This window comes from Xyrauchen texanus, chromosome 8 (genome assembly GCF_025860055.1).
Source record: "Xyrauchen texanus isolate HMW12.3.18 chromosome 8, RBS_HiC_50CHRs, whole genome shotgun sequence".
Classification (NCBI taxonomy): domain Eukaryota; kingdom Metazoa; phylum Chordata; class Actinopteri; order Cypriniformes; family Catostomidae; genus Xyrauchen; species Xyrauchen texanus.
In genome coordinates, this window is record NC_068283.1 from 4,795,662 (window position 1) to 4,818,433 (window position 22,772).

General features: G+C 40.5%; 2 protein-coding genes across 2 annotated transcripts in view; both read left to right on the forward strand.

Annotated features, from left to right (window-relative positions):
* LOC127647428 (gastrula zinc finger protein XlCGF49.1-like) overlaps nucleotides 1-22,772 on the forward strand; it is a 278,306-nt gene that overhangs the window by 28,897 nt on the left and 226,637 nt on the right. The gene's annotated exons all lie outside the window — the stretch shown is intronic.
* LOC127647193 (zinc finger protein 850-like) overlaps nucleotides 10,742-22,772 on the forward strand; it is a 156,899-nt gene continuing 144,868 nt past the window's right edge. Inside the window, exon 1 of the mRNA XM_052131307.1 lies at nucleotides 10,742-10,967. Coding sequence (XP_051987267.1) covers nucleotides 10,865-10,967 — 103 coding nt within the window. The 5' untranslated portion in view covers nucleotides 10,742-10,864. The remainder of the gene's footprint in view (nucleotides 10,968-22,772) is intronic.

Sequence of the window (22,772 nt, forward strand, 5' to 3'; positions counted from 1 at the left end):
TGAATAATGGGAATAAAAAGACCCTTCTTAATTTGTGATATGCTATGAATACGTAAAATGAAGGTGAACAATGTAGTAAAGAATACACCAGAAGTCTGTTTAACAATTTTTTTTTAACATTGTTATTGAAGTCTACAGCAGAGCAAAATTTCTACATAAAACAGATTACAACACATTTTCAATGGAGGGTAATCCCACTGTGGGCATTGAACCTGAGAAACAGATAAAAAGTGATATTTCAATAGAATTATTCAAAATACATTTTGATCTCCATGACTTCTGGTAAACAACTACATTGGCCAAAAACAGTAGCATATTTTATGTCTTTATTTATACGGAGTAGAATTCGTATATTTCATCTTTATGAAGATATATTGAGATGTATTATTTAGCGTGTGCTACAGTATGTTTTTATTAGTAACACCTTTGTGGTGGCAATAATGCGGTCCTCAGGATTTTTCTTTTCCACTGTTAAATGTTTAATGTCCAGCACCCATCAGACAAGTCATATGATTTTAGAGACTTGAATTTCTTTCCTGACTCATGTAAGCACTAACAGTGTGCATGAAGTATTGGGTAATATCACAACCAGAAGCGTTTTGTAAGTTTCAATTTATCGTCAATGAGCTCTCCTTTGTTGACATCTCTGACGCTTGGCGTGCAAAACATCATGCTCTATCTTTGGTAATGTATCATTTTCTTATTATGATATACAATCTAATGTAACACACATTTTAAGGTTATTCTATTCTAATACATGTTTCCTCTAAATGAAATAAAATACTTGCACAGTAATTTACAACACAGTCTCGTCTTATGAGCTCAGCTACACACATATTACTCTGCAGAGGCAGGCAGTTCTCGCATTGGGTTTGTACACACTTAATTTTTCTTCCTAATTTCTTCCACATTCTTCCTAATACATAAAACACTAATGGGTTAATATCATATCATATTACATTAACTACTACATTCATTGGTTAAATATGTAACGTATCAAAAAATAAGGTAGAGCAATTAAAATTTTTCCTGCTTTAGCTAACAATTTCCAAACACACTATAAATGTTATTCATGGTCACAATATTTCAAATGTATTTATTTATCACGATACTGGAGAAACTTTCTTTTTTTAAAGACTTTCCCCATTATGGTGGTGGGGTGTGTTTGATAGTGAATCGAATACTTTCTATGTTATATATTAATAAGTATTATGTAATCAAATATTTTCTATATTGTATATTAATAGGCCTTTCTCTGTTCTGGAAACTTTTAACCAATAGAATGTTCATATTGGGATGACTGATAACATGTAATGGGCCAATCAGGAGTTTGTATGTATTCCTTAACAAACATTTGGGGGAGGGTAGAAAGAGAGAACACACAGTTTATTGACTGAAAGCCTATTCACATAAAGTCTACTACATTTTTTTTAGTGTGAATGTTAGCATTTATGTTAGCATAGCATTTCCTACAAATCATCTGCCTACAATGTGAAGGTTTTTTAAGGAGAGCGGTCACTGCTGCTGTTTAATCCAGTATGTTGTGGAGCTAATCAACTGGTAAACACTGGCATTGTATGTGCAGCTGATACAGACCCCGAAAATTATAAACATAATAATAAAATAGTTGCTGTTCATGTACCCTTTGTACTGCAAGCATAAACTCTTGTTAAAGGGAGAATTTTTTTTTTTATGTAATCAGTGCGTTACGGCACACGGTCTTCATCAGAGTAGTCCTTGTTCCACCTAGTTGAGTGGAATGCTCCTCTTTGTATGGGGTTGTGTATCAGAGTAAAGTCATTTCTAGATGACCAGACAGAAAGTGCCTCGCCATCACTGTCCGCTACTGTGTATCCCCAGTCAGTGGTGGCTGTTGAAGTCCCCAATATAGATGGCAGGGTGAGGTAGAGTGGGTAGGACTTGCTGGTACCAGTAGGCACTAGGGGTATTGTATATGTTAGCAATATGGAAACCACCAAAGATGATAGTTTCAGAGAAATTGGTTGTTGTCAACTGGCATGCTTTGGCAACGTTAGTTCACAAAAAGGTGGCACGTCCATATTTGGTATGGGATGAAAATCACAGAAGATCAAAACCATTGATGGGGTAGTAGCCTGCTTCCTCAGTACCAATGTGGGTTTCTTGGAGGCAGATAACATCAATAGAGTGTTGGAAGAGAAGACTGCAATGAGGCTTCGCTTGGCTGCAGACAGGTCTTCAATATTAAGTTGTAGTATTTGGAGGGCAGGTCCTACTGCTAAGTGCTCTTGGAGCTGTTTGTTATTGCTTTTGGCTTTGGGGTTGTGACTAGGATTCCTTGAATTTGCTCTCAGGCTTCTTCTATTGGAATTTAGTCTGTTTTAGGGGGGTGCAAAGAAATATGGTAGAGGCTAGTTCTCGCGTGTGTGCACAAACATGGTCAAACTTTACATATGCAATCCATATGCATCCCAAAGATGAACCCCGGTGAACAAATATGGGATCTCTCTTGCACGATGTTTGTTTTCACGAAAGCATGCATCTCAAACTCTTAAGGGGGCACGTCCAATTTATGACTAGAGTTAAATTACATGAAATTTCTCCACTTGCCTACATTTTCCCCTGCTAAAATTAATTGTCCCCAATGACTTAATACACTTTTTTCACTTCTTTAACAGCTTCTCCAAAGAACACACTTCCCAGGCTTGTTAGCACCTGTGAGAAGACTTCAGGACTGAGTGAAACAGCATTGCATGCTGATTTTGGCTCATTAAATGGGTTTGAGTTTATTCCAGCATTGGCTTTTTTAGTTCTTCTTTGTGCTGGTACAGGCTATTTCATCTTTGGTTCGGACATTCGAGGAGTATCAGGCTCAACCCTCTCTGACCAGACACTCTAGGAGCTGTGTCATTGCTGGACTCAACTCTTTCTGGTACTGAAACTTGTTGTTCAGTGTTCACTTAAATCAGTACAGGTTCACCTATAAGGGCTTCAGTGGCTGACACAGGGTTATCGGGCTTCACATTCTCTGTCTCTTGCAGACTAGGATATGTGACTTCTTCTAACATAACAAAATCAGAATTTAGAACGCACAACCGGAACCTCCTTTTTGTTTTTCTACCCTAAGGTCTATAATGTAAGTATACCTAGAAACCCACATCAATCCCAGGGCAATATACCTTGTCATTCAAAGGGGCAAGACTCTCTGCAGCCTTGTGTTTAGTGTATTCCCTGTCATTTTCATGAGCTTCTTTCGATCTGTTTTAATGATTCACTAGCCAATCATGTTTTATGTACACAGTTAGCTCTTGACCAAGCAGTGCATCTACTGGAAGATGATGGTTGACTCCAAACAGCAAGTAATGTGGTGTTACATTATAAGCATAATCCAACTCAGGAAGGTGTTCTGACAAATGCTTTTTCTGTTTAGGGGGTAGGGGAGGAGTACGTAATAGATCATAAAGCATTCTGTTAAAGCGCTTGCACTGAGTGTTACCCTGAGGCCGATAGTGTTTGTCTTTACACCATACTTTTTACACTGCTCAGCAATCATTTCGCTTTCAAAATTTCTGCCCTGATCAGAATGAAATCATTCAGGCACTCCATATATCATTAACCACACTTTCAGAAGGATCTTGGGAGTGGTATCAGCCCACTGATTCTTGGTTGGAAATGCCTGGGTGAACTTTGTGTGAAAACATCAGTCACAATATACATGGTTTCACGGCCATCAGAGGCAGGTTCAAGCACAGTAAAATCTACTGCCACTACTTCAAGGGCCTTGAAGCCAGAAAGGGCTCCATAAGAGGATGTATCATTGGCTATGGCATCTTGGTTAGGATGCACCAATCATAACCAAGATCCACCAATCCACCTCATTATACATGCCAACCCAGAAGCATCATGTTCAGGTTCAGGTTTCTTTACTTATACCCATAGGTAGATTTGGTTTGCAGTGTGTGAGTTCGTACGTTTGACACATTTTTTACAAAAACAACACAAACAGTGTACGACATGATAAAAAGTGCTCCATATTCCATTCAACATTTAAAACAATATATAAATAGTTAAATAAAATAGACAGTGCATTTATATCATCATATTTGCAATGTTGCTAGAACTTATTCAGTAATAGCTGCCGGTTGTTATACCGCTTTGTTCTGCACTTTGGAACTATAAACCTTCGTCCAGTAGGAAAAAGCTGAAATTCACTGTGAAAAGGATGGGAGTCATCAATTAATATCAAGCCTTCAACCACAGTAACTGTGCAGAATACAGGGATGCTGGGTTAAGCTGTGACTCCCTAGTCAGCCTACTAGACCATTTGACAATTTGACAAAAAAATGTCTGTTCTTTAAAGATAGATTCCCGAACCATGACACTAAAGAAAGGCATCGTTGCCTCAACAAGTTTAGCGTGCGCTTAGAGCCATGATATCCCATACATTCATGAACATTTTCAAGGACCTGATCTTTCAGACATGAGGGTAAGAGCAGCTGTTGACATTCAACACAATGTTGGTCGTTCACAATGCGATAAAGCAAGTCATCCAGCTCTCTAACACACGTCCACAGCTTTATCAGTAACAGTACAGACTTTGATAGACCAGTTCTCTCACGAAAATGTTGCCTCAATTCCAGCCATCATTTCTGTGAAAAAAATAAATTAGTAATTAATAAGCCAAAAGTCAAATTGGTCACTGACTTCATAACTACAATTGTTCTGAAGTCTGACAAGAAAATTATGACTATTTTATAAAACGGCATAAAATATGCAATGGTGTTATCAAATAAGAGGAACACAAAAACGTACCGGTCAGGAATTATTTTTTAAGAGCACCATTGTCTATCCCAGGATCTCCAATGAAAGACACTCGGAGGGGATTCCTTGGAGAGGACCTCTTCTGCCGTTTCCATTGTATCAAGCCTCGGTTGAATATGTCCTCCCTTGTGACAAAGACACTGAAAACAGTTGTAGCATCTATTGCCTCTTTTAACTTGCTGACTGCTTCAGTAAGGCTTGATAAAAAGGAAACATACAGATGCATTTAGTTTCTGGAAGGCCCATGTTAGAAAGTACTGTACCCATGGTAAAAAGTTACGTAAAACGTAATACACCTGTTCTGCTTGTCTTGCTTTTGTTCTGCAATGTTCAAATCTATGATCGGTGTATCTTCAAATCTGAAATAACTAATACACTTTAGCTAAATACAGTTACTACAACACACACCTAATGGTAATGATCGGAGGTTAAAGCAATAAAGGGACATGTAAATTTACTCCATGAAACAAAAAATACATACAAAAAATATTGACCTTTCCACACAGGTGCTATTTTTATATAGTTTTCTGGATATAGAAACATGTATACCACTTACACTATATGGCCTAAAACTGATTGAAATAATAATTATAACTGAACTCTAAAAGACCTGTAACAAGGAGAGAAATATTTAAGATTTTTTATAACAACAGCAGCAGGCAACATAGCAACAGAATGTTGTCGTTGGCAGCAAGCTAGTTAGTTGATCTGATTCATAGAACGCTAAATATTAATCTAACTAGAACAACTAATTGGCTCCTTTACAAAGTTTACAAACAGGTAAGCATACAAAACAATGTATTTTAAGTAGTAAATTAAACTATAAAGTCTAATAACTACCCTGAGCACGTACCTCTCACTGGCCAACCATCATGCATCCGATCTTGACTGTTGAAGATTTGCCAATTTGGACTTCCAATCACAACAGACTTCCAGAAAAGGGTAAGCAACCAATGACATTTGAGTTTTCAATCAAATGAGCAAAGCTCACCCCACCACTGCCAAAAATAAAAGTGTTTGAGCAAGCAAAGGCTCACAGTACACTATAGACTAATCACATTTTCATCCAAAACACCATATTTAACAGTGTTTTAAATGACCACGGTACCGTAAAATACGACGAAGTGATTGCAAACGGCGTGAAAAACGTTAAAAACGCCATATTGTGAAAAGTGCTGCTTTAAGGAAAGCGCCGCAAATAATCTGTGTATCTGTGCAACCAAAACACAGTTTTAAATGGTGTCGAGTGGCAATCCAAACGGCATTTAAAGCGGCACTTTTCACACACAGCGGTGCGTTATTCATCAATGGCGCATTTTTTTACGCCGTTTACAATCACTACAGTGTATTTTACGATGCCATGGTTATTAAATATGCCATTTTGGATGAATACACGATTAGTCTATAGTGTATTGTGAGCCATTTGGCTTGCCATAGCAGAGATTAGATAGAGTGCGAGACTTTGGGGAATTGTCTTGCACGTGCTGTCAGGCATGTCCTCCCGTGTGAGATGTTGTGCAGGAGATGTAATTTCTTTGTGCGGCAATGAACTACTGTGCACAAGTGTCAATAATGCATGTGAGAGTTCTTCCTTTTTCCTTGCGTGGCTTTAATCTATTGAGCGTGCGAGTGTGAAAAACGAGCACGGATTATTGGCATTAATTTGCCGCCATACTATCCCAGTTCAAATCTCCAAGTAAGACCGGTTCAAACTTAATCCATTTAAGGAGATAATCAGCAAGAAAGGTGCATGCCTCACCTGCTGCTGAGGGCGTGTGAGAGCATACAAATATAATTATATCTTGTCCCTTTATAAGCGATAACTTGATGACCAAAAGTTAAAAAAATGGGTTTGCTGAGAGATGTAATGCACATACAGTACTATCAAGAGTAGCTTTCACATAAACTACAATTCCTCCCCCTTTCTTTATTTATCATTTCATCTGTCATCAGTGGTGGAAAATAATACTCAAATAAAAGTACTGTTTCATCTTAAAAAATGTAGTATGAGTAGAGTAAAAGTACCTGTCCTAAAATCTACTCAAGTAAGAGCAAAAGAGTAGCTCATTTAAAAGTACTCATGAGTAGTGTGTATTGAGTACTGAGTTGTGATAGCTATGCCCCTTTATGATAAAAACTCTATGCTGCAATTTAAATATGTTGCACACATACCGTAATTTACATTCCCTTTTATGGCTGTTTGCCAGAAAGAATAAAAAATATAGGTATATTGTAGGTGTTTGTGACAACTTTTAAAATACATCACTTATCTATAATACTGTAAACACTACATGAATCTGAATAAAAGGGCGACTTGATTACAGAAATGAAAAAATTTAAGTTGTTTTCAATATCATAATGTATGAAACATTAACATTAAAATCAGTTTATGTGTAGGGTCTAAATTTCCCTTAATGCCGACAGAGAGAGTTACAGTTGCACATAAAACATGTTCAAAACAATGCAAGGAATGCAAAAAACAAAAACAAAAAACACAAATTATGAAAACCCACTAAAAAAAGCAGAGGGGGTAGAGCAGTGATTTGGTACAGGGGCCACATTGGACTTTAATGGAATATTTCAAACAAAAATGAAAATTCTCTCATTATTTAGTCACCCTTATGTCATCTCAAATGTGTATGACTTTCTTTCTTCAGCAGAAAAAAAAAATTACGATTTTTAGAAGAATATCTCATCTCTTTTGGTTCATACAATGCAAGTGAATGGGTGCCAAAAAATTTTAAGCTCCATAAATCACATAAGTCAGCATAAAAATAGCCTATTCCATATTACTCCAGTGGTTAAATCCATGTCTTCAGAAGAGATCTGATAGACTGGTTGAGAAACAGATCAATATTTAAAGAGCAACATGCAGGTTGGACACCCCTATATAGCATAGTGTATGTTGATGATAAAACAACTAGATTTTCTGAACTGGAGTAATATATATTTAGCCATTAACAATATTTTGAGATAAATTGTGATAAAATAACTTCCGCGTCTATAAAGCACTAACCGGAAGTGACGATGGGCGAGGGAGTCAAGCTCAGGTTACAATGAATGCGAATGAAGAAACCGAGTTCTCCGGTGTGGACGAACATGCCTATGATGGCCCACAGGCCTATAATTATGAGCAAATTAAGAGTTAAAATAATTAAAAGTAAGACTTACTCTGCTAAGTCCTCGTTTTCGTTGCACAGAATGTCTGCTAACGTTAGCACTTTGTCCTCCAGTCCAGCCCGCGCCAAAATCCGGTGTAAACTTTGACGGTGGTCTTGATTCCATCGAGTGCACCGAGGGAACAGCATCAGTAATCAGCCTCACGTGGTCCTTACTCCGAAATCCCATCCGAGACTCCAACAAATCTCCAGGTCGATAATTCTCCGGAGTGAAATGTGCGCCACAAACGACCGAGTGTGTGGTAACAGACGCGGCAGTGAAGTCTGCTCTCTTCACCTGCACAAAACGCACTCAAGACCGAAAAGCCTTGTTTTTTCTAGAAGGAAAATGATGGACACGATGTCCTGACAGGCTGGAATTCGTGCAACCAGCACAAACACAATAATTTACCATTATGGCTTCTCTAAAACTTTCTGTCTCTCACTACTGCTCTAACTACATCAACACCCAACAATGAGAGAGCTGACCACGAGCTCTTTTGTTTGCCTCGCCCTACGTCATATGATGCGTTGATAGCGGGAAAGGTGTATTCCAGAGCCTAGCACATTTTCATCAAAATCTCTACATCAAATGAGATTTCATTAGTAATTTCTACATATGTGTTTTTAAAAGACCTCTGCAGACAATATAAAGTATTAATTCAGTTATAAATTCAACCTGCATGTTGGTCTTTAAGTCAATCTTTACTATAAATTCTCCTTCCTGCTCAGTCAATCTCCACTTTAACTTTCACATTCGTCTTCTTTTGTTTTTGCCGATTCACATTCTACTGGGCAGGGTGAAGACTTTCTAGCAAAAATTGACTTAAATATTGATCTTATAACAGTTTAGTCTTGGAAAACATTTGACTGTATGTAATTTACAAGTTTATGCTGATATAATGAGGTTGTTATGAATGTTTAAATGTAACAAAGTGATTGAACTGTTTAATATTGAATGTTCACTGTTCGTCTTATGGAGCGCAGTCACGTTCTTTGAGGGCAGAATATTAAAAAGTCATCATCACAGCAGGCTAAGCTTAACAAGGTTACTGCATGAACAGCTCATGATACTGCGGTCTTCTAAGAGAGTTTCTACTCTTGAAGATAAGGTGCAACTCACAAGGGAGCAACAACAAGGAGCTACCAACCAACTGAGGAAGGGGAGCACATAAGGTAGTCCACTGAGCCTCTTCAGCAGATGGAAACACGATCTCGATCCTCCAGGTCATCATTATCAAAAATGCACAATCTCCAGCACAATCTCAGCAGCTATGAGAGCCAGAGCAAAAGCAGCTGCAGCACAGGCTCAAATGTTGAAACTTACGATGAAACAAAAAGCTTTCAGCTTAAGCAACAGCATATGAGGAAGCAGAAGAAGAGCTGGTGAAAGTGGTGAACTTCATATAAAACCAGTTCCTGACATGCAGCCAGTCAATGTTGCTCAGCGTACCTGTGAATATGTACAACAGCACTTTCACAGAACTCCCATTTAATGATGAGTCATTAGTGTAGCGTATTTACGGGTTTCAATGAAAGTTTGCTATCTGGTTTGTTTGGCGGTGTTGTGTTATGCTATTAGCTTAGCTGTACTGTGTTTACAATATGGCGTTACAATATGGCGTTGGCAGGTTGCGCATGCTCTGTTGATTGCCCCAGAAGAGAACTTCCTGTGAACTTTCGTCTCAATAGCAACCAACACCAGTTTGTGATCTGGGTCAACACTAATGAAAACAGTTTAATCGATGCATATGAATGTCAACGTGTTCCACAATGCACAAATAAACAGTAATATTTGTTTTAATATTTAAAGGTAACTGTATAATTATTTCATCATTATATATTGAATTATTGTTATATGAGGGGCTTTCTCAGCAGATATTTGTATATGCGATTTAAATGTGATTAATCGCGATTAATTAATCGGGACACCATGTAATTAGATTAAAAAATATATTGATTGACAGCTCTAATATATATATATAAAATAAAAAATATTCAGATAATTAAAATGCATTACATTCTTGTAGCAGGAGAGTTAATCATTGAGAAGACAATACAAAAAGCAGCTTTTGAATACAATGTATTGTTTACTACCAATCATTGGCATACAGTTCACAGCAATCCATTTCACAAGTGAATTTGTCAATCAGCTGGAGATTTATTATGAGGGCTTGTTTAAGGGCCGTCAATGTACACCTGTGATAGACTTTTTTTTTTAGAAACAAGCCAGGGGTATACATAGTACACAGTACTACAGATATATTACTGTGTTGCTCACACAACTGACATTTCACTTACTGCCCTCTGGAGTAAACAGGTGGTACTACAAGCTTGCATTTCTCAGGAATGCATTGCGATTAAATGCGTTATTTTTTTGTCAAATTAATCTCACGTTATTAACGCGTTATATATATATATATATATATATATATATATATATATATATATATATATATATAATATTATATATATTTATATTTAGAGTTTGATTCCTTTGTTTTAGTTTTTTTCTGAGTTTGAACTGTTTCACCAACGGTATATATTTATAAATTATTTTGAGGTTCCTGGACTGGAGACTGTAACTGTGGAGGAGTCTTAAAGATTTGTTTTAACTACATTCCAAACTTCATTGTATATAGTTTTCTATACAAGTAAAGTCCCATTAAATGAAAAACTCTCTGGTCTAGATGCGTTCAGTAGGTGGCGATAATAAGCAATTGTAGTTTGCGAATCGCCATTAGACAAGAAGAAGAAGATTCTCCGCGCTGTATGAGAATAAATGTGTGACTTTCATCTGTTTTATTTCTACAGTGACTTCACAAGTTTTATTTCCGGTGTTTATTTTCGGCGGGAGAATTGCGAGTTGTCTGTAACGCAGTAAAACTCCAGGAAACAAGTGAAATATGTGTGACACTGTTGTAAAGATGTTTATTAAAGAGGAGAGTGAAGATATGGCTTATCCAGAAGCATGCAGAATTAAAACCGAACACACTGACGAACAAACAGGTTGGTGTTCATTCTTTACATTCAGACAGTTGAACACATTTCATGACTGCAGTTATTAAACAAACCAATAAAGACACTTACATATACAAAACTATTTTAAAATTAAGTGAAATATCAAATGAATGCCAAATATAATAATAATAATAACAATAATTTTGTAAAATTACTTTAATTTGTATAGCAAATGTACATGAGTAGATTAGTTTGAAAACAGCCTGAAATTAATTATTTCCATAAGTAAGAAATCTCACCCCCTTCAATGAACAATTAAAGGGTTAGGTCTTCTGCAGAACACAAATAATGATTTTAAGAATATCTCAGCTCTATAGGTCCATACAATGCAAGTAAACTGTGATCAGACCTTTGTAGCTCCCAAAAATCTCATGAAGGAAACATAAACGTAATCCATAAAACTCCAGTGGTTTCATTCATATCTTCAGAAGCAATATACTAGGTGTGGGTGAGAAACAGAACAATATTTAAAGGTTGATTGTGTAATTTCTGTGCTTCTTGTGGCACAAAAAGGAATTACAAAAATAAAGTATGTTTTCAAACAACCTTTGCCAACACCCCTCAGACTCGTCATGTCCTGTCACACTCCCTATGAACAAATAGGCCATTCTAAATAAAAGATGATACATGTTTAATGTCGTAATATACAAGACCACTATAACATAAACACTCTGGACAGAAAGCTTTGCAGTAGAATCGGCTCGTCCGCAACAGTGTTGTGTGGATCAGTACGATCCACTTTTTTATTTTCCCATTTACAGAGCCAGGGCTGTGTACGAGCACTGGATATTTTTTCAGGGCACACACAGAATGGACAGCTAGCAGACTGTAAGGAGATATTCGTGGAATTTGACAAAAACTGTATTGGATTGAAATTACACACATGTTTTCAGTATCATTTACTCCAGTGTACTAAAAACATACTGTCACCAAATCCATTTTAATGTGCTAATTTGGTACTCAAAAGTAAATTTTCTTATTATCAGAACGGTTGAAAATGGTTGTGCAAAAGTTTGGAATTCACAATACTGTCCGTGTCAATAGGCCTGTGCCCAGTTGCATAAAACACCTTAAGTTTTCCCTCAAGTATAACACTTAAAGTTAGATTTTTCAAAATGACATGAGGGCGTTATAATATAATCCATATAATCCCTTAGGGTGCGTCTCAATCAGCTCCCTTGTTCAGTTTCTGCTTCCCCATCCCCACTCTGCAACCTCTAGAGTGCATCTTATCTACTTGAAGGTTTGCAGAATGATACAAATAACAGGAAATCTTTCACCTTAAAATGTTTTTGATTTGAAGTAAGTTTACTCGGTTGTTGACGCATTAAATTCAGGCATCACTGTTATGATAGCGTTAGATACTTGCATCAAAGCTTGTTCCAAAAAATTTATTATTGGAATTAAACGCAATATTATTATTTTTATTTGTTTGTTAGTTTTTACCAAACCATGCAGCCCTAATTTGTTGTAATTGACATGTACACAACACATTGTATGAACCTACAGTACATAAAATACCAAATAAAAACTGTTACCTCCCTTGTAGATTTCTTCCATTAGATTAAAAGTGGCTCTAATTGATTTTAACTAATATTTTCTTTTTAGACTTCATGGAAATGAAAGAGGAAAATAGAGAGCTGATAGAAATGAAAGAAGAAAGTCAAGAACTGATTGAATTGAAGGAGGAACATCAGACTCAGAATCCTCATAATTTCATAACTGGAGAAAAATCTTGCTCTCAGATGGAGAAGAATTCCTCACAAAACAAAACTTTGATTAAAATTCACATTGGAGAGAAGCCTTATAAATGCCTTCAGTGTGAAAAAAGTTACATGGACAAAATAGGCCTTAAAAGACACATGCTATTTCACACTGGAGAGAAACATTTCACATGCCTTCAGTGTGGTAAGAGTTTCACGTCTAAAGGATCCCTTAAAGTGCACATGAGAATTCACACTGGAGAGAAACCTTTCACGTGTCTTCAGTGTAATAAAAGTTTCATAATTAAAGGACACCTTAATGTGCACATGAGAATTCACACTGGAGAGAAACCTTTCACGTGCCATCAGTGTGGGAAAAGTTTCTCAAAAAGAGGAGGCCTTAAGGATCACATAAGATCTCACACCGGAGAGAAGCCTTATCCTTGCCAGCATTGTGGAAAGAGTTTCCCAAAGAGAGGAAGCCTTAAGGATCACATAAGATGTCACACTGGAGAGAAGCCTTACACGTGCATTCAGTGTAGTAATAGTTTCACATCTAAAGGATCCCTCAATGTGCACATGAGAAGTCACACCAGAAAGAAGTCTTTCTCATGCCTTCAGTGTGGAAGAACTTACATGGACAAATTAGGCCTTAAAAGGCATATGGTGTTTCACACTGGAGAGAAACCTTACACATGCATTCAGTGTGGTAATAGTTTCACTTCTAAAGGATCCCTCAATGTGCACATGAGAATTCACACTGGAGAGAAACCTTTCACGTGTCTTCAGTGTAATAAAAGTTTCATAAATAAAGGACACCTAAATGTGCACATGAGAAGTCACACTGGAGAGAAGCCTTTCACGTGCCATCAGTGTGGGAAAAGTTTCTCAAAAAGAGGAGGCCTTAAGGATCACATAAGATGTCACACCGGAGAGAAGCCTTATCCTTGCCAGCATTGTGGAAAGAGTTTCACAAAGAGAGGAAGCCTTAAGGATCACATAAGATGTCACACTGGAGAGAAGCCTTACACATGCATTCAGTGTAGTAATAGTTTCACATCTAAAGGATCCCTCAATGTGCACATGAAAATTCACACTAGAGAGAAGTCTTTCACATGCCTTCAATGTGGTAAAAGTTACATGTCTAAAGGATCCCTCAGTGTGCACATGAGAATTCACACTGGAGAGACGCCTTTGGTATGCTCGCTGTGTGGGAAGACTTTTGCACGTAAGGGAAGCCATGACATGCACATGAGAACCCACACTGGAGAGAAGCCTTACACATGCCCTCAGTGTGGTATTTGTTTCAAGTCTAAAGGAAACCTTAATTTGCACATGAGAATCCACAATGGAGAAAAGCCTTACACTTGCCATCAGTGAGGAAAGAGTTTCAGTCAATCAATCGGCCTAAAACATGACAGCACACTGAAAAGAATCCATGTGGGAAAAGTTGTCACTAATCAGGGTCTTTAAAAAGTCATAGAAAAAAGCCTTTCCCAGAATTGTTGTAAGTTGTTAACAGTACTGATGTCCAGTTAGTGAATGAATCATTCTTTTGAACCGGCTCTTGGCTAGTAATGTTGCACAGTCATTTGCCTTTCTGCATTTTCACTAGCCAAAATCCCCTGACCCTTAAAAACTGATTTAGGTAACTGGAGACTGTAACTGCATGCATTTGGTTTGATCAGGGGTGTCAAACTCAAACAGCGTTCCTGTTAACATGCATTGTACAAATGTTGTACTCTTTACTCCTGTATACATGCGGCTCGATCAGTAAGCAGCTTTCACCACAGCAACGCATTTTTCCCACAACGCGTTTTAAATACAAACAGGATCCGAGGAAGACTTTGCCCTTTTATTCTCTGTTGCTTTGTTTTATTTCCAGATATTCCAGAGTTGTTGGTGTTTGTTTCCTTAACTTTTTATCATGACCTGTAGGGTAATTGTGCTGAAATTTCCCTCTGTCGTAAAACTCTGGTATTTCCATAATGGATGAGCGCATATACGTGAAAACAAGGGATCACCGTTATTTTACATTTGGGTGTTTAAATGGATATAGTTTACACATTATGTGATTTTTACACTGTACTCCTAGAAATGTTGAATTTTTTCCACTGTGTTGACTTGTTGTTGGGCTCCATCCTATGAAGTTTGTGATCTGGTATGCACGTAAACTCATCAAACACCCATTTGAACAGCGCTTATGCGTTTACATGGCCACAGTAAGCAGTATTCTCTGAAAGAAACCTAAATGTGTTGAACCGCTTTCTCTTAATCCCTTAAGCGGCTTAAGGAAATCAGCATTCTAGTTTACATGATGTTTCAGAATGCCGCTGTCTGCAAAAGCCCAGGTATACTTCCCCGCATTGCCTTTGTGAGTAAACTCTTCTGACTGCAAGCATATATGAACGCGTTTGACGGATGCCTACTACAACTTCTTTGTGATACTCTTTTAGTAGAGTCAGTCGCCAGCGCATGCACTGACGATGGAACCGGTACATCTGGACGTCAGGAAGATCTGGCCGGTGCGTGGTCGGGCCACGTGGACTGAATTATGATGAAAATTATGCCAGGTATATTCTGTGCTGAGCGATCCGCAACATGGACACGCCAAGTATAATTTGGCCTTAAACTGTTTTCTTAAGTGCATGTAATCGTGGTCAGTGTGATTAAGTTACAGATTCCTTGCAACATTTTTCTACTTTATTAAAGTACAGTCATCTCTTGGAATTTATGAAGGCAAACAAAACCTTTTATATTACTTTTAATATTAGAGACCATTAGAGAAAACACATTTTACAAAATAAGAGCAAATAAAGTGCACAGTGAGCTATGAGCCTAAATAGAACAATACATAGATTTTCAAATGATAAAATCTCACATCCGAGTCAAACAAAACTAATCAAACTGTCACTGTTTCCAGGCAGGTTCAAATTTCCTTAGAACAGTGAACACAAATATTGTGTGTGGAATTACACTGCTGCTTTTAAATAGCCTCTTCTGGGTGCTTTGATTTCGTGACGGTTTAAAAACAAATGACATTGAACTTGTCATTATTGTAAATTATTGTAAAAAAGTATGCACACAAGAACAAAAGAGAGAAAAAAAAAGACCCGACTGTTTTATGGTTTATCAAGCGCTGAGACTTTGCTCAGTAAAAAAACAACCTGAAATCATGTTTAATGGTCACAGTTAGTCCTCTTTGCAACCTGAACTTCTTCAGAACGCAACACAATGAATGAAACAACACAGGTGTTTTGAGATGCATTTATAAACAATGTTGTTATATTTAACTTTATTTTTATTGGTGTCTAAAAATGTGGCAATCCTAGGCAAGAAGCTTAAAGAAAAAACAGTGAGATTCAGCAGAAGAATCAAAGATGTCAATCCAGTGTGTTTAAACAGTAAATATAAAAACAGTGCAGATGCACACAAAAGTATGTTTGAAAGTGTAGAATAAATGACTAGTGATTTTGGTGTTCTAATAGTGGCGCATCAAATGGTTAACCGATATTGACTATCCATGCACATCTCTAATTTTACACAAAAGAAAAACGGATTGATTGGTCCATAATAATTGTGAAAACTGTCCATAGTTCTTCCATTTTATCCATAGTTATAACAATGGTATTGGGAAGACTGTGGTGTCAACATGTGAACCCATACATGACTACTCACTATCATAGAGAGTAACTATGATTTCTATTTAGGAAACTAAGGTGTTTTTCTAATGAAATATAGTAGTCTTAATACCATAGTTGTATAACTATAACACAACTAAATATATATATATATATATATATATATATATATATATATATATATATAGTTGTGATTTGTGGATTGAAAAGCCTTCTAATTGATGTCTATGCATGTAGTGTTACTATTCAAGTCGGTTACTCGACGTTACGTTGATGAGTCGACGGTAGGGGTCACTCCCGAGAGCCCCAATCTCTCTGAATGGTTTTCCATCACGCCACTTTAATTGATGTCTTTCGATGTCCCACCTTCCATGCTTAGCAAGCATATAAAAGGCAGATCAGAAGACAGCCTCCACAGAACCTTTCCTTAAGAGATCGAGTACAGATCTCTCTATGTGGATTTGTCAAGAGTTGCACAGAGTTCAGTGAACAGAGTTTTCTCTCCTGTTTAGCAGAAAGATCTTCTGTTCCCTGCTTGCTCAATAACAATTGTATCCTTACTTTTATTAAAATGTTTGTGTGTTTTTCAACAGGGAAAACGAACTAAGAGTAAAACTGTGATTTTATACGTCCTTTGAAGGATGGAAAAAAGTTTATGACTGTATTGTATTCATTTTATTAACGTATTATAATCCTGTCACTGTACTCAGGTCAACAGTACAGTGATCTGGTCATAACAGTTCTTGATTCAACAGTGCATTGATCTGAGAACCGCCTCTTTTTCTGACATGTCCAAAGAATCAATGAATGGGATTCTGATACTATCAGCATGAGTGCACCGAGGATTGAAATGAGGGTGTGAAAAGCATTTTCATTAAAACTTGCAAAAACTTTTCAGTTATGAATATAATTTTTACTGTTGTATATTTTGCATGCAGATTATATTTTAAGTTGTTATGATCTGGATCATGGTTTTTGTCAAAATGCGAGTTGATTAAGACTAGTTCCCTTTCAAGTTGGTCAGTAGCTGACACTATAGGAACTCCCTTGAATTAAATCTTTTAAGCCCTTTAGAATCACAATCATAGAATCACAAATCGCATTGTCAGATGGCACTTGGCATTCAGACACTGATGCACGTTGTCCTGGGCATATAAACCCCAGCACAGCGCAATTTCATCAGAAATTTCCTCTTCATGGTTGTGATTACATCTCTTGAACTCCGCAAGCTTAACTCATCTCTTCATCATTTGGATTTGGACACTTTAGCAGCAGGTGGATTATTTTCTTCTCCCTGTTTGTGTTCTAAAGATTAGCGTATCTTTGTATCGTATTTGTGAATTTCTTGGAAAATAATCTAAAAGAGCCATTTGCTTAGTGGTTTCTTTTTCAGTATACATTTTGCAAATGTTTCCCTCAGTGTAGCGATATAAAATCCATCTTTCTGACAGGCAGGAGCGCAGTTTTATCTGCCTGTGCAAGCCCACATGGAAGCAGCGCTCATTGAGACTTGAGTTTACTGTGAGTGTATGAAACGTCATGGTTACTGTTGTAACCTCCGTTCCCCGAGGGAAGGAACGAGACATTGTGTCGAAGGAAGTGACAAAAGGGGTCTTCCTGGGACGCCAAACGTTCCTCTGAACCTGAGAAAAGGCCAATGTGAAGTTGGCAGACAGAATTTGCATGCCCCGCCCCGGACATACGGGTATAAAGGGAAGCGGGGCAGCGAGTGCCAGTCAGGATTTTGCACTGAGGAGCTGAAAATAAGGTACGACCGTTTACAGTGGTGGGTCTAGTGCTTTGGCAGGACCTTCCTTCCCTCGGGGAATGGAGGTTACAACAGTAACCATGACGTTCCCCCTTCTGTCACTCACTCGACGTTGTGTCGAATGAAGTGACACAAGAGGTCCCATATAAAAACGGCACGCACTGACCGTGTTACATGAACTGACGAGACAGGTGCAAGCAGGCTACTGCGTGCTAGAGGCAACTGTGTCGGCTGCACGTAGCCCTCCCCAGCACCCCCAAAGAGGTGTCACATACAGACCTTAGGTTCCCCGCACCCCTGGGGGGCAGGAGCTACATGACTAGCATGGGATCAAGCCCTGCAGCCGCACCTTTTCTCTCACTATGTCTCTCACATAGGACGTGAATCTTAATGCTATGAAATGCATCGGGGAAGGTGGTCTTTCCCGGTCCTATTCTTTCAGGGGGAAAAGACCCTGCGGAGGCCACATCCTGCCCAGTCTAGGGGGAGGTAACATGTGGCAAATACACCACAAGGGTTGTGAAGCCGTACGTGGGAAATGGCGCGGTGGTAGGTCCAGCCTAATGAGCCCAAGGGAAACGCAGGTCCGCCGACAGGGGGACCGTACCGCGGGAAATACATTACAGGGAGTTTTCTTGAAAAGGAACCTGTCAAAACACGGGAAGAGACCGACTCAACCCTGAGATTGTAAAATTTGGCAGCTCCGCTGCTCTGCAGATGTCTGCTAAGGAGGTGCCATGGGCCAGTACCCACGACGATGCCACACTTCTCGTAGAGTATGCTTGAACCCGCAAGGGGCGGGCATGGCCTGGGTGTGATAAGCTAAGGAAATAGCATCAACGACCCACTGAGCTAACCTCTTTTTGGAGATGCCGTTCCCTTTCCGCCATCTGCAGAAGCAGACAAAGAGCTGCTCAGAACATCTAGATCTCTGTGTGTGGTCCAAATAGATACACCAAGCACATACCGGACACAGCAACGAGAAGGCTGGGTCTGCCTCCTCCCTGGGCAGCTTGCTTGCAGGCTCAAGGCTTCGTCGGAATCTTGGGCACGCGGCCTCAGGATAACGTGAGAATGTGCAGGACCGGACTCTAGGCAGGTGTCGCTGACAGAACGCATGCAGGTGCCCAACCCTCTTGATGGAGACTAACGCGATCAGGAGGGCCTTCTTCAGGGAGAGGGCCTTGAGCTCAACTGAATCAAGTGGCTCGAAGGGGGGGTCTCTGAAGGCCCGATAGGACCACAGAGAGATCGCAGGAGGGGAACAGGCTAGGACGGGGAGGGTTCAGTCTCCGGGGTCCTTCCAGGAACCAGAAAATCAAGTCGTGCTTACCTAGGGACTTGCCATCTACTGCGCCGTGGTGGGCTACAATAGCAGCTACAGACAACTTCAAGGTGGAGGGGGACAGGGGATTGTGTCTACAACTGCAGATGGTAGATCCACTAGATCTTCCGCATCCCATCCAGGGGCCAGACGTAGGGGTTCCAGAGGTCTAGGTGTGGGTGCCAGAGGGTGCCCTGTCCCTGAGAAAGAAGGTCTTCCTCAGAGGAATTTCCAGGGAAGTGCTGTCACGAGGAGCGTAAGATCCGAGAATCAGGCCCGGGTGGGCCAGTAAGGGGCCACCAGGATGACCCGTTCCTCGTCCTCCCTGATCTTGCACAGTACCGGTATGGTAATTTACAATAATGACAAGTTCAATGCCATTTGTTTTTAAACCGTTACGAAATCAAAGCACCCAGAAGAGGCTATTTAAAAGCAGCAGTGTAATTCCACACACAATATTTGTGTTCACTGTTCCAAGGAAATTTGAACCTGCCTGGAAACAGTGACAGTTTGATTAGTTTTGTTTGACTCGGATGTGAGATTTTATCATTTGAAAATCTATGTATTGTTCTATCTATAGCTCACTGTGCACTTTATTTGCTCTTATTTTGTAAAATGTGTTTTTTCTAATGGTCTCTAATATTGAAAGTAATATAAAAGGTTTTGTTTGCCTTCATAAATTCCAAGAGATGACTGTACTTTAATAAAGTAGAAAAATGTTGAAAGGAATCTGTAACTTAATCACACTGACCACACACAGCTGTATGTAGTGCGTCTGTCCCAATAGGAGCTCCTGTCAGGGAGTACCAGAGCGGACAGTGTGAGTTGTCTTGGGAGGCAAAAAGAGATCTATCTGTGCCTTGCCGAATTGGTCCCATATAAGCTGGACCACCTGGGGGTGGAGTCTCCACTCTCCATTGGGCAAAACCTGCCGCGACAGCGCGTCCACCGTCATATTATGGTTGCCAGGGATGTGAGTCGCGGCTGACTCCAAAGGAGTAGATGGCGGGTGAGTTGTGACAAGAGCGCACGCCGCCTTGGCGATTTATGAATCGCGTAGCTGAGTCTTCGGAACTCGTTAGCGCTGAGCAGTCGTGGGGCTGGAGGTGAGGGACTGCGTCCGGGGAGCCAGGACTGTAAAGTTTTGGTGCCGTGAGAACGGCGCACATCGGCTGGATGACCCAGTGAGTGAAGAAATCCCTCTTTATTGAGAATGTGGGTGCTGAATCCCGAAGGCGGTGCAGCAGATGAAACAAGGATTCTCCTCCCGGCCCTCAACCGGGGGATGGAGTGGTCTTGGCACCAGCTCCAGAGCGAACATCTGACTGCCTGGGTCGCCAATCTCATTAACGCTTCAGAGCTTTCCTGGTCCTGGAAGGGGTCTTGGAGACGGGGGCGTACACCGCATGCGAGTTGCTTGACACTGGGGCTGAGAGCTGGGCCTGGGCAAGATGTGCCATCTACTTCTTCACCGCCGAAAGCTGATGGGCGAAGTTGTCGACGGTGTCGCCGAAGAGGCCAAGCTAGGGATACGGGGGCATTGAGAAAGTGTGTCTTGTCAACGTTGCGCATCTCGACCATGTTCAGCCAGAGGTGACACTCCTGGACCACGAGGGTGGCCATCGCCCGCCCGAGTGCCTGCGCTGTGACCTTCATGGCTCTGAGAGTGAGGTTGGTGGCAGAGCACAGTTCCAGCAGCACGTCGTGGTCAGAACTACCCAGGTGCAGATCTTTGAGTGCCTTGGCTTGGTGAACTTGCAGGAGAGCCATTGCATGCAGGACGGAGGCGGCCTCTCCGGTGGCACTGTAGACTTTCGAGGTCAGTGATGACGTCATTCTACAGGCTCTGGAGGGGAGTACGGGGCGGTCCCGCCAGGTGGCGGCATTCTCAGGACACAAGTGGATCGCAAATGCTCTGTCCACCTAGGGGACCTCCGTGTACCCATGGGCTGCCCCGCCATCCAGGGTAGTGAAAGCGAACGAGCGGAGGAGTCGGTTCCGGGCAGTAAAAGGTGCCATTCACGACCGCGTCAGCTCATCATGCACTTCCGTGAAGAACGGAACTGGGGGGGGGCACCCTGACCCGAGGAACCGATCGAGGGGGGGACGGAGGTTTCCAGTCCAGCCTCGCGCTCACGGCAGCCCGGTAAAGCGTAGCGGACATCTGCGCGTCAGCCTCAGACTGGGCGAGCAGATCTGAAGATGGCAGCCCAGATGAGTCATCAGCATCAGACGCCCCTGTGACGCTCTCCGATGCAGCGGCGATGTCATCATCCAATTCCGGGGGCTCAAGGGAGAATTCCGGCTGGCCGTGAGGCGAGCCGCACTCATCCCGAGCTCGGACGGAAGCAAGCAAGTGTGCCGGGGGGGGCGGGTGGTTCGTGGGGATTTACCCGGCAAAACCGAGCCCGTCGTCATCCCCAAATTGCCTTCATCGCCAGCCGGGTCGTCCTCAATCCCGTGGGAAGAAGGAATGGCGCGGGGGTGGCTGAAATGGCTTTCTCTCGTGAGAAAATAAAGCCACGACCGCAATGTTACCATGGCTATGTTCTCGCTCTGAGAACATGAACCATTCATAAAATGCTGCCTGCGTGTGATCGCAGCCCAGGCACGCTGGGCAGCTTATGTGACCGTCAGAAGTGGAGAAATCAACCGCATCCAGGAACTACAGAGAGGCGGAAAGATATCTTTAAATGTATTGCTGTGTATTGCTCTTTTATGAGTGGGAACTCAAACTCTTTTAGAGGAAATAAACTCTTTTTAGGAAGAGAAACACTCTTTCAGGTAATGAAAACTCTGTCGAAGCGCCTAGGGTCGTAGACTGCTCAGCGTGTAGAGAGAGAGAACGCCAGCTGGGAACGTGCTGTAGATCCAGCAGCAGTGCTTATCGCCAGTAGAGGTGAGTGGAAGAGTGGTGAACTCAGCTTGCTGTTGCATAATCGTTAGGCTCAGAAGCAAAATATCAGCTGGCACTCGCTACACCGCTTTCCCTTTATACCCGTATGTCTGGGGCAAATTCTGTCTGACAACTTGACATTGGCTTTTTTTCAGGTTCAGAGGTACGTTTGGCATCCCAGAAAGACTACTTGTGTCACTTCATTTGACACAACGTCGAGTGAGTGATAGAAGGGGAACTAAAGACACTTTTCTTTCATTCTGTAGGATAAAACAAATAAATGATTTGTTCTTAGAATCTACCCGTATTTAATCCACCAATATGTAGTGATTTGCTATATGTTCCTCCACCAATTATATGTAGGGAATTTGCATAATTGTTCACTTACGACTTTAAGCTTATGCCTGTGTCATTCTCCGACCATTAATGGAAGGAATTTAGCTCAATAAGGGAATTAACAA